The sequence below is a fragment of the Cynocephalus volans genome, chromosome 1 (assembly GCF_027409185.1).
Source record: "Cynocephalus volans isolate mCynVol1 chromosome 1, mCynVol1.pri, whole genome shotgun sequence".
Classification (NCBI taxonomy): Eukaryota; Metazoa; Chordata; class Mammalia; order Dermoptera; family Cynocephalidae; genus Cynocephalus; species Cynocephalus volans.
Window position 1 is genome coordinate 109,088,350 of NC_084460.1, and position 19,317 is coordinate 109,107,666.

General features: G+C 45.5%; 1 protein-coding gene across 1 annotated transcript; it reads right to left on the reverse strand.

Annotated features, from left to right (window-relative positions):
- Positions 1-3,751: 3,751 nt before the first annotated feature.
- TMEM41A (transmembrane protein 41A) lies at positions 3,752-11,628 on the reverse strand. Its single transcript, XM_063108398.1, has 5 exons — positions 11,451-11,628; positions 9,746-9,899; positions 8,418-8,579; positions 7,910-8,048; positions 3,752-5,574 (listed from the first exon to the last, which is right to left on the reverse strand). Exons 1-5 carry the CDS (start codon positions 11,567-11,569, stop codon positions 5,354-5,356), a joined length of 795 nt encoding a protein of 264 aa, XP_062964468.1. The 5' UTR covers positions 11,570-11,628; the 3' UTR covers positions 3,752-5,353.
- Between the last annotated feature and the right edge of the window lie 7,689 nt (positions 11,629-19,317).

The following is a 19,317-nucleotide window of genomic DNA, read 5'->3' on the forward strand; positions in this document are numbered from 1 at the left end:
TTTTGACTTGATTGAGAAACCTCCTGGGTGGGCAGATGATGGAGTAGATGGACAAATAGTTCAAAAGCTGTAAACTTTCTCAAGTTTCTTAAGAAATAAAATCATGGGACTATATTAGAAGCAAAAAGAGAATTATTTAATGCCCTGAGAAGAACAGACTTAGAGAGTTTCTGCGTGGGGCTCATGGATTCATTTCAAAAATTGGCGGCATAGTTTGTAGTCTTTTTCCTGGCAGATCCCACAAATCTAACCTTTTTTCTCCTAGTTGGGAGTAACAGGGAGACTAAAAAAAGAAAGAAAATATATATATAGGACATGACATAAAATGCCTAATTGTGATGTCATCCCATAACATAAATAAAGAGGGAGGCCTAGTAACTTAGAGGATCATAGAACTAGAAAATTACCTTGAAGGGCCATATTTTCCATCCTATGATTTCAGATCATACTGTATTGTGAATCCCTCTGATTCATTACTCCTTGGAATGGAGATTCTACAGCCCTGTGTCCTCTTTCTGTTAAACGTAAAACCTTGACACTTCCGTTTGTTCAGTTCTTGCCCACCTGTAGTAGCACCAGAGAAACATGAAGGGCAACTTCTCTCTTACACCTTTCAGTAATGGTCTTCCTAGGAAACCCACCCCTGATACCTCATCATTTTGATCAGTTTTTGGAATTCCCATCTTGATTATCTGTTATGCTAGTGCCATCTTATCTGGATTAACTGTTATGTTAGAATAGTAGATAGTGTTGAATCGTCTGTCATTCACTGTATTGTCAAGAGTTGAATAAGTCCACATTGAACACATTTTTTTAGGAGAATTGACTAGAGATTTCAGAGAACTGCATCCTCAGTCAAGGTTAAAAAGGGAAATATGTTCTCTGTCCCAGCCTCGCCCTTCACTGCCTGCCTTGTGATAACCCGGAAAATCTTGAATTGATGTGTTCTTTGGGAACAGCTCCATAGTCATCTGAAGAGTGTTGAATCAAGAGCCCAGGGTATTTGAGAGCTAATTCTTCAGTCCTGACAACTCCAGCAGTGCTTCAAGGAACCTCACAGGACTGTGATTTCAAGCTTCATCACTGATCGAAAGTTTAACCCACATTCATTTAGCATCTGTTTTTGACAGACTGCAAGATGAGTTTTAATTTGTGTTGCAGATGAGCATATGGGTCTGATTTCCATCTATTTCTAAATCATGTCCTCTGAATAACAATTCCTCTTAACCACTTTGAAATTATAATGAACCTTATCACCACTAAAGTTTAGACCTGCTTGCAAGATCGTGGGGAGCTCCTACTCGAAGGTGAAGGTGGTGGCTCTGTTGTAGGATGATTAGCATGGCCAGTGAAGTTCAGGTATTTTAAAACTGTAGCATCAACAAATCCATCCTTCTAGAATTAAGGACATTTTTAGCAGGATTTAGTAAGTACTGGACATCTATTTCAGGGCCTCGTTGTGCTAAATTATTCCCCTATCCTACCATAAGTAATAGATGTGATGGTTTTAGATTTTCCTGGTACCAACCCAGGCTAGTTTAAATGCCCTCCACCACTGTGGAACACTGACGTCCTTCCAGTGTGAATTCATCCTTATGGATCAGATGATTTACTCTTTTTTCCCCCCATGCCCTTATGTCTGTTTTTTTTTTCCTTTTCTTAAAACATTCCTACTTGCACTTCCTGCAACTGAATTCTCCAGAAGAGGACATAATATTGGGAATCCAAGGAATTCCTGCCCTGGTTCATAGTACAGTGTGCTGTGTTTTTTGTTTTCCACTGAGCCAGAAATCAAAATACCACCACATACCACCATCTACCACTGCCATCCTAGACACCCAAGACCAGCATTATTTATTGAGCATCATACTCTTTCCTACTGAGCCTAGGTAGCCTCAGAACCTCTCACAACACAGCACTTGGAGCAACGACTACCACTTGATTGGAACTGGTGTGCACAGGGAAATCCGTTTGTCATCCCAGCCCTAAACTCATAATTTACTTAAAGTGGTTTTGAATCTTGAGTTAGCCCTGACAGGAGAATGACAGGATCGCACCAGTGTTCTCCTTATGGATCCCTCCTAAGGCTGTCAGGTGCAGTACCAGTGACAGGGAAAAGGCCTTTTGCCTCTATCCACAGCCCTTTTGGACTACAATTCCAATTGAATAACCACTAATCATTGATAGATCAAATTCCAAAAAGTCTCTTCATTCACATCATTTAATTGTGTTCAATGAGCATGTTCCTCCCTCACCTTCTATAAACAGAAAATTAACATAAGTCCCAGTTACTTGTTTCCTCCTTAGACTCTGTGAGAAAAATGTACCAAAACAATGTGACATTCTTTTCAAGACTTTGACTTGTACTGTCAGTATGAATTTAGTGCCTTTCCAGGCAGCAAGATTTTTCTTCTTTGCTGATTCCATAGGACAAATGCCCTGGTATCCTCATACCACCAGTGTCACCAACTTCACAGACTGGCATGTTAGAATCATGAGTCTGCTTGTTTGCATGTTACAACTGGTACTGCAAACACCTGTTCAAATTGTAATGAACTAGGCTGTTAAATGGAGGGACCTTGCGGAACTTGGAGCATTTCTCAGGAATGGGTGGCAAAAGAGGGAGAGCTCTGAAATCACTGCTCCGAGAAACACGGTTACCTCAAAGGAGTTGGGTTAAGGCTTTTGTTAACTGCCATGTGGCCAGGGCATGATGGCAGGGTTTCATACATTGCCAAACCCGAAGCAGGTGGCAAGGAAGCACTGTGAGGAAGCTTCCAGCAAAATCTTAAGCCTGTTCTCCAGAAACACTTCACAGCGCTCAGGGGATCACCGGCTCCTGCCCCATCTGCTTGCTGTCCAGTGACCAGGTGGACAGGGTCCTCCAGCTGTTGTGGGCCAGAGGGAACTCCGGCCAGAATGTGCAAGCTATTAGGATGTCCCATATTGACCCTGTCACCCCAGTGGCTCTCCACATCTAGAGTGACCACTTTCCAGACTCTGGAAGTGGGAAGACCCTCTTTCTTTATTACAATAATTTGAGTCCTTATCAATTCGGAGCAAATGGATTTTTTTGTGGTTAAATCCCATAGTGAACTCCCTCCTGCGTTTCCCCCATGGTCTCCCACACTGTTGGTTCCCCTGCTCCCCGTGTTTTCCGGTGCTGGCTCCCTCTTTGTATTAACAGTGATGGGAACAAGAAAGACTATCAAAGCAAACAAATGCATGGAATTAAACAAAAAGTGTACTTCACTGTTTTCTGGTCCTGTCTTTTCCTAAAGGTACTGTTTGTGTCCTGAGAGCTGCTTTAACAAGTCTCAGCATTTGTCAGAACTTTAGGGAAAGGAAGACTACATGGCTGGGTTTCCTTCAGCCAGGAGAAATGGGTGATGGGGAAAGCAGGTTTCTGTGACTCATGCATTTCAGACAACTACAAAAGCAAAGAGATGACCATCACTTTCTTTTGGTAGTCTCTTCTTGTGTATCCCGGAGAAGCTAGGCGGGCACTCTGCTTCTCCCATATGCTCTCCTGCTGCCCACCAGTAGCTGTTTCTGTTATTAGTGACCCCAGTATAAAGTGAGCATAGAGAGGAAAGAGAGGAAAATGAGAATCTGAGATGATTTTGGTAAGAAGCCCACTGAGAGTGGAAAGCTAAAACACCATTTTGGATTGTCTAATTTTCAGCCAATCCTGATTCCCATTGGCAAGGGCAGTTGAAAGTTAGCAACATGTACAAACAAGCACCACACAGAACATTTATATCCATTTATTTGGGAAACTGCTTTACCCATAAACACACAACTGATAAGGCACCTTGTTGTAAAATCACGGGGGAGGAGGGGCACAAATACAAGGATCCTGAAAAGGGGCTCACTCACATTTGCAATACAGTAGTGTGGAAACCTTCCTTGTTTCTCTTTTCCTCCCCATATTCCAGAACACTAAGAGCCTCTGACTTCAAAATCTAGTCTGCCGCCTCTTTACCCCCATTCATTATCAAGGCTTCTTTTAAAGAAACACACTTTAAAAAATGAAATCCTTGGTGTGAAAGGATCATACTATGTCCAAAAAATACCACTTGGAAATCATCCTTCGTATGGAACATAAGTATTTCCAAGAATTCATTTAGAGCAAGAGACCTAGATTAAAGCCTTGGCAAGATTTTTGGCCAAGCCAAATAAAAAACCTAGCAGATGATGCCCAAGAGCAACAGTTCTGGGAAGTAATGAGTTACTCTTGTAGAATATGGGATCACAGAGTTGGTCACTTTAGGTGCCAAGGTCCATCTGACCTTGGCAGCAATAACTCAATTGGACAAAACAAGCCAATTCAATACTACAGCTGTGGGAAGCAATGACAGCTTTAGATGATTAAGATACAAAACAACAAAGTAATCAGACCAGGTTTTCCTCTTTGAATTAAAAGAGAACATACAATTATTTCTCAGTTATTCTCGGCAAATGACAAAATGAAAAACATTCAGAGGGTACACTGGATGACAGCCTAGTGTACTGAATCCACTCTCCTAGCAGGATATAGAAAGGATTCCCATGCAGAAAGGACAGGTTATAAAACGTATAGATGGTCATTTGATTCAGGTGAATCAAGGGTCCTGCCCTGTCCAATTTCCTGAGAAATTCCAGAATGTATCCATACCATACAGTTTGTACCATTCATATTTAATAGTCTGTTTGAGATCAGCTTAATTGTCAGGACGTGCAACCATAAGGAGATTTGACATACATGGTAACATCAGAGTCTGAACACAAGAGCATCACAGAAATTACTGTGCATATGAGCACAATGGAAGTCCTAAGCAGTTGTCAGCTTGTTTCCCTTGACTTATGGAAGAGGTAGATCATCAGCAAAAAGGTCTGGAAGGAACACTCTTTAAGAGACTAACAAGGTGAAGAGTGATGTCGGTGGTGTGAGTTCACATGTCATAACATTAATACTAATAACATCCACAGGGACTTAACAGGAGAACACCTGTCACAATAGCCTGTCACTTTGCAAGAGGCACTCTGGACAAGGACAATCAGCACCTTCTCCCAAGGCAGCTCAGGGGCTGGCAAGAGGTAAATACAACAGACTATCCAGAGTTCCTTGTTATTCAATAAAATATAAACAGGACTTTCTAGGAGGCCATCCATTTTGCAGAGAGTCCTGCTAAACCAGGGCTGGTTTGAAAACCTGATATGATTCATCTTCTAGAGCACAGAGTGTCCTTTATGACAAAACATTGCACACACAGATGAATAGAGTGTCCAAATCACCTCTTGAGGGTAATTTTAAAACAATGCAGGGATTTAGAGGACCACACTCATTTCAGGGACAAACAGAAAATTCAGATCACGTGACTTTCCTACTATTTATATGATTGGCACTGCTTGTTTTGTCCAGTTGCAGGTGTCTCTGGCTAAATATTTTAATGAGGGTTCCAGGAACTAAGGCCACCAGAGCAATGGCCAATAGCTTAAAGACAGTTTCCCAGGAGAAAAGAGCATCCAGAGAGGTGAGGGTTGACAGGATGGAGCCTGTCTGCACACAGATGAAATTGTATGGGATCAAACCTGGAAGAACAAAAGAGAAAAGAGCCTGTTACCGGGGGCAGGAAAATTAAGAAAATAACATTTCAGAAATGTCACCAGGAATTCAGAACAGCGACTCCAGGTTTTTCTTTCTGACTCCTGACCCTTAAACATATCACCTCTTTCCCTTCTTTCCTCCTTTCCCACTCTTTCCTCCTTTCCTTACTTCCCATGCACACCTGACTTGTTCAACAAATGATCTTGAAATGGTTTACACAAATATATATACACTACAATGAGATAAAAAAATTTAAATTAGGAAAGACAAAATGAATGCAGAGGAAGAAAGTAACTTGGGGATTACTGGTACAAAAACGTATAATGTTCACCCATTTGCTAAAGGTGGGTCCAAAATTTGGTGCTGAGTGTCCAACAGCCAAAAAAAAGTGAAAGAAGCACCATGGTTATGAGATTTACAGTACGCATAAGATTTTTAAAAAACAGTTTCTTAAAAGAAGTACTACACTGGATCCCAAAAGGTGGCTGGACAGGCTGGTTGTATGACAATCGCCTGGTGAAGTTGAAAACACATTCCCGGGCTCCACCCCAGAGATTCTGGTTATTTGGTTCTGGGCAAGAACCCAGGAACCTGTATTTTAAAAGACTGTCCCCATCTCCACCCCCAAGATTCTGATTGGTTTGGGACCTTCTGATAATCCATTCTTCCATAGTAGAGGAAATATATAGGAGATGAAGACCCTAGTCCACTCAAGGTCACATGGCTTGTGGACTAGGGACAGGAACCCTGGTCTCCAGAGCCTTCTCCAGCCTCATGCCACCTGTGTAATTACAAGCTATTAACCCCTATTAGCCGAGGTGCTGAGGCACTTTGTCTGAAAGCTGATATGACCAGAATTGGCTGTGGTAGATTTCACTCTGATTTAAGATCTTGTAGTGGATTGAATGCAGTGAGTTTTGGAGTCCCCCAAAACACACTGAAGCTTGAATTGTGTCCCCCAAGTTTCATATATTAGAAACTTGGCCCTTACTGTGGCTGTTAAGAGTGTGGGAAATCCTATTATGGTAATTGAAGGTGGGCCCTTGAAGAGGTGATTAAATTATAGGACCATGCCGTAGGGAATGGATTAAAAATAGTGGACATGGGCATGGTTTGGAGGGCTTCAAAGGGGGAGCATGAAGAGTGTGTCTGTCTGTCTCTGCTCTCTCTGCTTCCACCATTTTTGCAATGTGATGCCCTGCTGTCACTGTTGTCACCACCAAGGCCTTCACCAGCTGTGTTCCCTGGACTTTGGACTTCCCAGCCTCAGAAACTGTAAGCAATAAATTTCGTTTTCTTTACAAATCACCCAGTTCTGTGTATTTTGTTATAAGCAACAGAACCAGACTAATACAGATCTCAGTTTTGCTCTGGCAGTTCCTATTAATAGCAGCTGCTCAACCACAGATTTGTTATGTTTTACCTAAAAGCCCTGAATATCTTCCCCTCCATGCTCTAAGGAATGTTTAAGAGAAGGTGATTTTTAACTTAGGCTTAAAGAGGGTGGTTTACTTCCAGCATGGAGAAAGTAAATAGTCACTGATTTTACAGGATGTTAGCATTTACCATTCTGTCCAAGGCCCAACTCTGAGAAACACTGCTCTAGTCCCAGCCTCTCATCTGGCCAGACAGTCCATTGAGGGTAAGCTCCCTGCTGAAGGTCGTGCAATTGTCACAAGTTAAGAAGGAGTCTTATCGATGCCAGCTCTTCCTAAGGCACAGCTTCATCAAAGCAGGGGCCAAAGCTAGACAGGAAGTCCCTTGCTCTTCTCCTTTCTTCTGCCCTCACCCAAAACTCATGGCCACATACCCTCCCTCCAACCCTGCGCTTCCTGCTAGCATTTACTGAGCGCTTACCAAGTCGGGTGCTTCACACAAATTAGCTCTTCTTTTTTTTCTTTTTCGTGACCGGCACTCAGCCAGTGAGTGCACCGGTCAGTCCTATATAGGATCCGAACCCGCGGCGGGAGCGTCGCCGCGCTCCCAGCGCAGCACTCTACCAAGTGCGCCACGGGCTCGGCCCCAAATTAGCTCTTCTAATCCCAGTGCCTAGCACAGTGCTTGGCACACGACATCCACTATGTAACAGTTATAGAATGAACAATCCCTACTTATTCCAAAAGTATTTTTATGGGTTTTCATGTTCAAGCCCAAGTAGATGTGAAATCAGGAACAATTACTCTAGGTCATAAGGTCTGAAGCTGCTCTTTAAGAGCCTGTGTCCACAGAGGCAGGCACATGCCAATGTGGCTGGTAACCCAGGGCAGTTCCCCAACATGACAGCACTGAAGACTCACATGTACCCCACCAGCATCTTACCGATAAGAACTGAGAAGAAGAACTGCACAATGGGGATGTTCAGAATCGGGGCTGAGAGGTTCAAGAACCAGTTTGGTGTCATGGGGAAAAGTCTCAAAAACAGTAAGAAAAAAAACAAGCTGTTTCTGTTCTCCTCCACCTGTAGCCAAAGAGGACAAGACCATTAAGAAGCAGAAAGGGTCTCCAGGTATCGAAAACCTGCTGGTGCCAGACACTATTCTAGACACTTTACATATTCTGTTCCCAACTCTTCCAACCACCCTCCAAGATACAGACTGTTTTCCTCATTTTAAAAACTGAAGTACCTGATTATCAGAGGTCATGAACTCGCTCAAAGTCACAGAGCTGGTAAAAATGGAGCTGCGATTTGATCCCAGATCTGTGCCCCTTGAAGACATCAAAAGAACCCTGGGACCTCCCAAGACAGGGTGGGGGAGCCCTGTGGGGAATCCCTGCTCCTCGCTCCCCTCAGAACCATGAGGTGACTCTCTGCGGGCCCTCCCCTTACCTTCCTCTGCATTAGGGCCACTTTATCAGGAAAGTAGGAGACAACCAGCTGTTTGCCAAAAATACTAGAGAGCAGGTAGCAGCATGTGGCGCCCACTGAAGTCAACACACAGCACAGCAGAAGCCCCAGCCATGGCCCAAACAAAGCACCTGCTAAAACATTCTGAAAAGAAAACAAACCCTCAGCCAGGAGAACATATGGCAGCTACCAGTCACCTCGTCCTGGAGACTGACGGTCATAGGTTCCCTCCTCCTTCAGTGGTTTTCCAGGCCAAAACCTAAATCCCCTTTTTAAAAAGTGATGAAAAGGCTGGGAACTACAAGCCTGGCCTCAGTCTCTTTACTTGTAAGTGATAAGGATTAAAGCCTTAGAGGGAAGGAGAGACTTAAATGGGATAACATGTATACAGCACACAGACTGCTGCATGGGATGCGGTAGGTCCTGCGGTCACTGGGGCTCCAAGAAGGTAAAAACGAAACTCACAAGTTATTTTTACTATTTCAAAGGATGAACACAAACCATGAATTTTCCCTCAGTAAGCCCACATGTTGTGTAAGATGTCTTGTTTCTTTGCTTTTTGCTGCAATTACATCTACGTATTATGCTAAAACGGGGGGTTCCATGTTGACCAGACTGCTAGCTAACACTTAGTTTAACAAAAATGGAAAAATGAACCAGTACTTCCTAAATGCAGTTTGGCTGGTAGACATCATCCTGCTAAAACATGTGATCCAGGAAAGAAAGTAAAAGGGGGCCTTGAAAGTGAGAAAGTGGATATCTGCTGAACTATAAGTCTTGTAATCCTCACTACACCCCTGTGACATATGCTATCCTTACCCTACCCTACAGGTGAGAAATTAAGTATCTTGCCCACAATTACACCAGGCAGAACCAAGAATCACCCCAAATCTGGATGTGGAACCTTCCACTGAGTAGCAGCTGGCTCTCTACCCTGAACAGGGATCAGCTCAAGAGGGAAGACAGATACAGGGGCAGTCCCAAGGAGTCAGCCCCTGACCTCGAGCACTACATACCTCTCCTGCCTCTCTTGGACATGTTTTTCTTCCAGTTCTAAGAAAGAAACCAGCCTAAGCCTGGAGTAGAGGAAAGATGCTGGGGTAGGAGAGAGAAGCAGGACAAAAGGAAGCTTCAGGGGTTTCCTGCTCTGTCACTCAATCACTCAGTAAGTGCTGAGGGCCACGTATGTCAGCCCCACTACATCTACTGTTTCACTTAATCCTCCCACACGACAATCCTAGGGGATTAGGGAGGAGTATCCACATTTTACAGATAAGAAAACAGGCTTGGAAGGAGGGCAGAACACTGACCAGGAAGCTGGAGCCAGGGATGGCAAAGCCCTGTTTGTAGAGGTAGGCGCTGCAGAAGAGCAGTAACACGTAGGATTGGTGCTCCTTCCGGTACTCTTGAAGGACCTCAGAGAGCTCCCGCAGCTCTGCCAGGTCTGACGGGAACCACAGTGACCTGAGGATTTCGAAAAGCAGACGGAAAACATGAGTACAGATCAGCCTAGTGCCTAAGAAAGTAACTCGATACGTATTCTTTCCAAAGTAGGTTTATAAATATGCCCAACATCTGGTCTGCTGGAAACACACACAGAACGTGAGACCAAGATGACAGGTGACACAATACAACACAGCAGAGGCAGACAGAAGAGTCTTGGTTTGGAAGCAAGAGACCTGAGACCCAACTCTGCTAATTTCCAGTTGTGTGACTTTGGGCTAGCACTTGAACCTTAGTTTCTTTACATAAAAAACGAGGGGTTTGCGTTGGATAATCACTAAGTTCCCCTTCAGCTCTCAGATCGTATGAGCTATTTTTAAGAGGCAAATGGATTCATTTCCAGGCAAGTACTAAACGTACTAAATCGCCTTTCTTTCAAGTACACCTCCTCCGCCACAAGCCAAGAACAATTCAGACTTCACTCTGCTCCTGAGGTACTAGGTAGAACGACTGTTTTATCATTCATTAACAAGCCACTTAAAGATTCTCTGGAAAAGCGTATCTATTCCAACACCATAAACTTAACTTTCCTGATAATATGTCAGGCTTGAAACCAACTCTTTCAAAGAGCCTCGTTTTTCATCCTGCTCTTAATCTGGTCCTCCGTGCACTCTGAATCCTGTCCAAGGTTTACCGTGCAAAGGCTACTTTGCCTGTGTCATCTGAACAGTCCTTGAAACCGTCAATGAGCAATTATAAGCAAACCCTCCTAGTTCTCGTGAGAGTGCTTCTCTTAGTATGTCTCACATCCACAGCACAGCCTTCTCAGCTAGAGCGAAAGAATATGGTAACTAAAAAGTTGACCTAATATTCAAATACCAGCAAACTCCTTGACAACGCAGTGCTGTGCAAGGCACATTTGCACGCAATTTGTACATAGTATGCAGTACTCACAAAAACCGCCAGTAGGTACGGCCTCTGGCCTCGCCCACTCCTTCATTAGAAGACGAAAGGAGAGAGAGCCATTAAGGGGGGCGGACCCAATCATTTAAAGTTGTCCGTACAACATTTCCTCTGAAGATTTAATGTCTTAAAGTCTCAAGGGCAGGCCTGACGGAAGTGGGGTGAGGTGACGTGAGAAGGAGGACGGGGGGGTTGAGAGCAGACGTGAAGGGGTCTGGGGGATGGCCAGAATAGGGCTCAGGGCTGGCACTGGCAAGGTGATGCCACCGCGCGAACAGAGGTTGCCAAAAATAAGGCGCCGAGTTTTCCTCTTCAAATCACGATCCCAAAGGCCCCGCGGCGCGCGGCGACAGCACATCCCGAGTAAGCCGCAGTGCCCAAGTCCCAGCTAAGGCCAGGCCCGGGATCCCATCCATCCAGCCTGTCCGAGACCGTGTAGACGCGGGCCGGGATACTAGACCCTGATCTCCAGTTCCGGAACTGAACCTCAAAGCCCGACCCCCGATGCCTCCGATCCGGGAACCCACAACCGGATTCTCAGCCCCCACCGTCGGACCTGGCTCCCTCCCTCTGACCCGAACATCGATCCCCATCACCCTCGCCACACACCTGCCTCCGGCCTCCTCGGCGGAGCCCAGTCTCGGCCCGCGGGCCAGTCGCGTCGACAGCAAGTATAGGGCGACGGTGCAGCCGGCGAAGACTAGGAGGAGCCCGAACAACGGGCGCATGACGGCGCCGCACCCCGGCCCGCTGGACCGCCGAGGAGCCTAGTTGCAGTGCCGGGACCTCGCTGCGCTCGGACTGAGACGGCGGAGCGCGTTCGCCGACGGACCGGGGCGGGGTCCGCGTCCAGCCCCGCCCCCGGTTTAGGCCCCGCCCCCAGACCGGGACTCCGTCCTTTCTGCCCCTCGGCAGAGACTCCGGGGAAAACCTGTCATCCAGTGAGTTTCTTCGTGCGTCTGTCCTCTCTCCGTCTGTCTGTGTATTATTTGCTACGTTTATCCCTGTCTCTTTCTCCGCTTAATCTGCAGACATTGAGCGGCGCAGTGCCGGCTCTGTGCCAGGGCTGGGAGATCCTGGGGTGAATCATGAGCCCTGCCCACAGCGAGCTGACAGTCTAGTGGTCAAGACAGTCTTGTCCACCACCTGCTGTCACATAAAGTAAATGTAGCCAGTGTAGAATCAGGAGCTCCAATCAAGTGCGGTGGGGCGGTAACAGTGACCACGGAAATAATCAGAATTGCTTTTGTATTCAGCATCTACTATATTTCCATTCCCTAATCCTCAAAACCATCCTGCAAAATAGGCATTTTTGTCTTTATTTAACAGATGAAAAATCTGAGTCTCAGAAAGATTAAGTGACATCCCCGGAAAAAGAGCTAGGATAAGAATCCAAGTCAATCTGTGTCCAAAACTAGTGGTTCTTACACTACGTGGATTCATATAGGAGGTGGGGTTTGAGTTTACGTTCAAGGATGAGCAAGATTTCTGCAAGCAGAAAAAGGAGAGAGTGAGCAGGGGCCCAAGTAAGGAACCAGACTGTGGTTTCAGAGAAGCCCAGGAGTTAGATGTTTAATATTGCACAGGGGTACGTCAAAAAGTTCATGGAAAGATTCATATTATCTTTTAAATCTATTTTTCCATGAACTTTTGAAGTATCCTCATGTATATTCTGATCCATCTATCTGTGCAGTCATCAGATAGATGGCTAGGATAAAAATCAAACAAACAAATGGTAGTGTTAGAATATACTATGATTCATTTTTAAGAAGAAACATATGTTTGTTTTAGTCCGTTTTGTGTTGCTATAACAGAAATACCTGAGACTGGGTAATTTATAAAGGAAAGAAGCTTATTTGGCTTACAATTCTGGGACAGCTGCATCTGGCACAGGCCTCAAGCTGCTTCTACTCATGGTGGAAAGTGGCAGGCAGCCGGTGGGTACAAGCAGATCACATGGCGAGAGGAAGCAAGAGAGAGGGAGAGAGGAGGTGCCAGGGTCTTTTAAATAACAAGCTCTCACGAGAACTAATAGAGCAAGAACTCACTCATTAATCCCCCCTTCCCCAGGGAAAGCATTAATCCATTCATGAGGGATCTGCCCCCATGACTCAATCAGTTTTCAACACTGCCACATTGGAGATCAAATTTCCACGAGTTTTGGAGGAGACAACACATCCAAACTCCATCATTCTGCCCCTGGCCCCCCAAAACTCATGTTCCTCTCACATACAAAATACAATCATTCCATCCCAACAGTCCCAAAAGTCTTAGCTTGTTCCAGCATCAACTTAAAAGTCCAAAGTCCAAAGTCTCCTCTGAGGCCAAAAGCAAAAGTCCTTCCAGCTGTGAACCTGTAAAAGTCAAAACCAAATTTATCTACTGCCAAGATACAATGGTGGAACAGGCATTGGGTATACATTCCCATTCCAAAAGGGAGGAATAGGCCAGAAGAAAGGAAAAACAGGCCCCAAACAAGTCTGAAACCCAGCAGGGCAGACATTATGTCTTAAAGCTACAAAATAATGTTCTTTGACTCCAAGTCCTGCATCCTGGGCACAATTGGGCATCTGGGCCCCCAAAGTTTCAGGCAGCCTCACTTCCACAGCTCTACCAGGCACAGCCCACTGAGCTGCACTGGTATCTGCAGGTTTTCCAGGCTTGCGTTGCATGTTGCCAGTGGTCCTGCAGTTCTGGGGTCCCGGCAGAAGCCCTGCTGCCTTAGCTCTACTAGACACTTCCCTGGTGGGGGCTTTCTGTGGGGGCTCTGACCCCACATTTCTGCTCCACGTGCTCTATAGTAGATGGCCTCTGCAATGACTCCACCCCTGCAGCAGGTCTCTGCTTGGGCCCCTAGGCTTTTCCATACATCCTCTGGAAAATGGGTGGAGGCTGCCATGCCTCCATTGCTCTCACATCCTGCTGGCCTACAGACTTAACACAACGTGAGTGCTACTGAGGTTTCAGGCCTCTACTCTCCAGGGCTGCTGCACGAACCACACGTGGGGCTGCTCTAGCAGAGAAGCTGGGATGCTGGGAGCAGGTTCCTGAGGGCAGCTGTGCCCCAGGTCTGTCCTCTGGGACAACTCAGTCCTTCTAGGCCTCAGGGCCTGTGATGGGTGGGGCACCCTTCCAGACTTCTCAAATGCCTTTAGGGCATTTTTTCCATTGTCCTGGTTCTTAGCATCTGGCTGCCTCACCACCAAGATAATGTCTTTAGCAACCAGTTTATCTTCTTCACCCTTGTGTTTTTCTCCTGCTCTCCGCTTCTCTACTTCATGGCCAGGCTGCAAATATTCCAAAACTTTACTCTCTGCATCCCTTTTAATTTCTGGCTTTACATCATGCCTTTGCCACCATAACTCAGAGTAGGCTGTTAGAAGCAGCCATGCAGTGTCCTTAATGCTTTGCTGCTTAGAAATTTCTTCTGCCAGATACTGTGCTTCACAGCTCCTAAGTTCCAACTTCCACAAAGTCCAAGGGCATGGACACAGTGCAGCCAGGTTCCTTGCTATGGTGTAGCAAGGGTGACCTTCTGTCCAATTCCCAATAAGTCCCTCATTTCTGTCTGAGACCTCATCATCTGCATGGCCTTTACCGCCCACATTTCTATCAGCATGCTGCTCACCACCACATAAGTCTCTAAGACATTCCAAACTTTCCCTCGTCTTTCTGTCTTCTTCTAAGTCCTCCAAACTCCTCCAACCTTTGCCCATTACCCAGTTCCAAAGCTGCATCCATATTTTCAGGTATCTGGTTAGCAACACCCCACTCCTTGGTACCAATTTTCTGTTTTAGTCCATTTTGTGTTGCTATAACAGAAATACCTGAGACTGGGTAATTTATAAAGAAGAGAGGTTTATTTGGCTTACAATTCTGGGACAGCTGCATCTGGCACAGGCCTCAAGCTGCTTCTACTCATGGCAGAAAGTGGCAGGCAGCCGGTAGGTACAAGCAGATCACATGGCGAGAGGAAGCAAGAGAGAGAGAGGAGGTGCCAGAGTCCTATAAACAATAAGCTCTCACGGGAACTAATAGAGTGAGAACTCACTCACTACCCCTCCTCCCCCAGGGAGAGCATTAATCCATTCATGAGGGATCCGCCCCCATGACTCAGTTTCCAACACTGCCACATTGGGGATCAAAATTCCACATGAGTTTTGGAGAGGACAACACATACAAACTCCATCAATGTTATCTTTTCAAGATACTCGGGTATTTGCGAATAAAATTATTCAATGTCTGGGATTGTGTCAAAATAACAGAATGGGGGTTTAGTGGGTAGGGATGTAGATAGAAGAAGATTGGTCGTGAGCTAATAATTGTTGAGGCTGGGTGATGGACCCATGGAGGTGTATTTTATACTATTATCTCTAATATTTGTGTATGGGTTTGAAATTTTCCATTTAAGAAAATGAAGGGGAATGGTCTCAGCCCGGTGTTCCAGTTGAACATGCTCATGTTAGTTCATGCCTCTGACAACACTCTTCCCTCCATGTGCCAGTCTCCTCTGCCTGGCAAATTTCTACTCTCTCATCAACACCCAGGAAAACTGTCACCTCCTCTGAGAGGCCTTCTCCACCTCTCACAGTCAGAAAATTTGTTCCTTCTCTGTGCTTAGGTCTCCCTGAGAAATGTCTATACTCCTAATGCAAATACATGCTCCAGTATCATGACCCATCTCCCCAGTAGACAGTAAACATTTCCATAAATGGGACAATGGCTCATCTATTGTCTGACCCAAGCCTTAACCCTGTGGTTGTCTTATAATTGGCTCTTAATAAATGTTTGTTAAATGAATGGGTCAGATCTAGTGAAGAAAATGATTAGTTGTTTGGTTTGGTACACATTGACTTTGAGAAGCCAAAGGAATACAGGAGGAGACAAAGTAAATGAGGAACTAAAGTTATTGAGCCTGGGCCAGGGCAGTGCCAGGGCAAGGAATAGAGAAGGGAGCAAGAAGGCAAGGTTCTTTCTCTCAAGGACCTTACTTTCCATTTGGCTGGGGAAGAGTATGGAGAGAGAGATAATTACAGAGCATGACAAGTGCCATGAAGGAAGTAGACAGGGCAAAGCTTGTTCCCCTCTATCAAAGCAAGTATCATTATCCCACTTATCATTGAATAGATGAACAGCTGCTCATATGAAGCCACTTGGGCAGAGTCTACAGCTGTGAGTGCTGAAGAGGGTGTAAGCTCTTGTCTGCCATCTCCTGAGCCTATGCTCTTTCCTCTGCCCTGTACTGCTGCTCAATGAGTGGGTGAGAATCTGGAACTCAGACTCAACATTCAGATTTGGAGGTCATCTGTCTGGAGAAGATAGTTGAAATGAGGGGAGGGAGAAATGTCTCCTAAGGACAACATGAGAGGGAGAGTAACAGCAGCTGACACTCATTGTATTTAGTACACTCCAGACTCCACAGTAAATGTTTTACATGCATGAATTTCTTTACTCCGCATAACAACTCATGAAGTAGGGACTCTTAACAGCCCTGCTTTACCATCCAGGAAACTGAAGCTTAAGAGTCAGGTAAGTCAACAGAGCAGCAGAGATAACACCCCTAGCAAACAGCAGAGCCTAATCTCTTACTGTACACTACCTTTCATCAGAAGCCTGGTGAAGAAACAGTGCAACCAGTGAAAGAGAACAAGATGGCTCATTCAGGGATGTTGGATGAGAAACAGGAAAAAAAAGTGTCCTGAGAACCCAAAAGAGACTGTTAGAAAAGTACCCATGGACAGTGTCAGAGTCCATGGAGAAATCCATCGGGGAAACTGTGGGGTTAAGGGGTTTAGCAAACACGAGGTGGTAAGGGCCCTTTGACAGCTCTTTAGGGAGGTGCAAACCTGCTTTTCTACAGGCTCTCTACCTAAGCATCTGCTTGCTACCCTTGACCTACCCGCCTGGGCTCCTATTCGGATTCTCCTGCTCAACTTCTCTGCTTGGGGGAGAAGCCCTGGACTGTGCACCCCACTCCCAACCCACCTCCACCCACTCTGATTTCATTCTCCCCAACCCTCCTGGTCCCCAACCCAGCACCTGCAGAGCCAACTCTAACCAGCCAGTGCACCTCCTACACACTGCACCAGCCTCCATTGAGGCTACTCAGTTACAGCACATGTCCCTGCAGTCTGACAAAGGACAACCACTACCCAGTAATGTTGTAGGGTCCTGGAGGGTTTTAGCAGTGGTACTAAATTGAGGGCTGGGGGGACAATATCTTCCAGACTTCAGGACAGGTGAGTTTGCTAAGTAACGGTGTCGGGACCACCTGAAAGATGCAATAAGAAATAATAATAATAATAATTTTAAAAAAGCCAACTTCTATTTTTTGCAGGGAGACTGGGAAATGTGCAATTGGCCTCCAAAGATAATGAAGACAGTAGTAACAAAAGTTTCTGGGAGAAAAGTCTAAGGCAGAGATTAGGTGCCCTTGTGAAAATGGGCCACGGCTAGGGTGGAGGGGGTCTTTACGCACAGCCGAACATGGTTTCATAGGGCTCAGGAGATAATAGAGAGTGTTCATTTAATAAATATGTCCTGAACTCAGACTATGTCGTAGGCACATGGCCTCTGCCTTGTGAAACAGCCTAGCAGAGAAAACACACTGATTAAATGGTCACACAAATAAACATAAAAGAAATACAACTTAAAAAGTGCTATGAAGGAGAGGTACAGTGTCCTGTATGTGGAAATGAGGTCCAAGAAGACTCCCTGAAGAAGTGGCAATTGAGCTATTATCCGAAGGATGAGTAGGGGATAACTGGTGAAGAGGGAGGGAAGAGGGTAGACTGTCACTCAATTGTGTCTTAGATTTGGGATTCAGATACACCAACAAAGAGAAGGAAGGAGAGGCAAATTTAACAAGAGACAGAGTCAATAGTTCCAGGGGCCTTGGGAGAAAGATTTTCAGAAGAGTGACCATGTCTGTAACTTCCTTCATATCTCCTGATCACTGTTATAGGAAACTTATTGAAATTCATCTCTGCCCCAGTGGACAACCTTCCTGCCTTCCTTTACTCATTCACTTATCCATCCACCCATCCCACAATTAACCAGGGCCCACAGTGATCCAGGGGCTGTGCTGAGAGACCCACTGGCCCCAAGAGTTTATAAATTAGTAGAAGTTCTATTCCTGGTACTCTCCTGCTGTTGTTTACCCCCTGCTTACCAGGCAAGGAAAAGAGGGTGAAAAAGTGACTGTGCTAATCACAATCAGGACCAATAAAACTCTCAAAAGAAACCAGGGCCTATCAGCACCCTGGTCCTTCTCCCCACAATTGCTGATGAACTGTGGGATGAAGGAGGAAGGATGGGGAGCTGTCCAAGCGGGCAGGAGCGTCACTGAGCCTTATTCCACTCCAAGCTCAGTCACCCCTCACACAAAATAGACTCTGCATTTGATACATATGTAAATCTGTAAGAAGATATGCCACACAGGAACATATTTACAGATTTCTATAATTTATGAAGTAGAGAACTCATCTTTTTACAAGGGCTATTTTCACAAAAAGCAGTAGAAGAGAAATCTCTTGGATGAGGAACAGGTTACCAGGCCTGTGGCATGCAGGAATCCCAGAAGTTGTGGCAGTGGCCACAACTGTGGGATGGTCCGTGCATGCCCTCATACTGGGCCTCTGGCCCCATGGGTTGTTCTTCCTTTGTTCCAGCCTCTCAGGCCTTGGCCCTTCGGGCCTCTGGACTTGGCTGCTGCTGTTGTTCCAAATTCACAGATCACACCGACCTCCAGGGAAGCCTAAGAATCTCTCTGGAGGCTTCAGATGCTCCAAGAGCATACTGGTTTATGCTTTGAATTCACATTAGCAAAGCAGGTCATAGCATTATTCCAAAACGGTAATATTAATTACCTCTAGTCGGCAATTATAGATAGTATTTTTTTTTACATTTGGCATCTAGGTATTTTCTAAATTTCCTTCAATAATCATGGATTACATTGGTAATAATGAAAAATAAACATTTCTTAAGAATTTCTTAAAATGAGGGTTTCCTGTAAAGTGATCCTTCTCCACTGTAGGTGAAAAACAAGCTGTTTTTTCCTCTGCGGCCTCTTGCTCTGCTCCAGTCACCGTGCCGTGAGGCTGCCCCGCTGCTTCCTCTGCCCTTCTTCCCTTATCTGCTTACTCCATATCTAGTGCCAGCAGCTGCCCTTGGGCCATCAGTTCTGCCCAACCTCCTCCATGCACCAGCACCACTTTAGAGAAGGCAGGAAGCCAGCAGTGTGGCTTTCTTGCCCTCCAGAGCAATCAGGAGAGAAGCTGGTATTGATAAGGAAAGGCTCTCTTACTGCACATTAGATAAGCCATATCAATTTAAATAAAAGCATATTCACATTTATCAAACATCTCACAGATGTGGCATCCATAGGATTTCAAAACACCCTTCATAGACTCGCCTCCCAAACCTACACAACAGCCACCTGAGGTAGGTCAGTTTCATTCCCTCCTACATGAGGGGG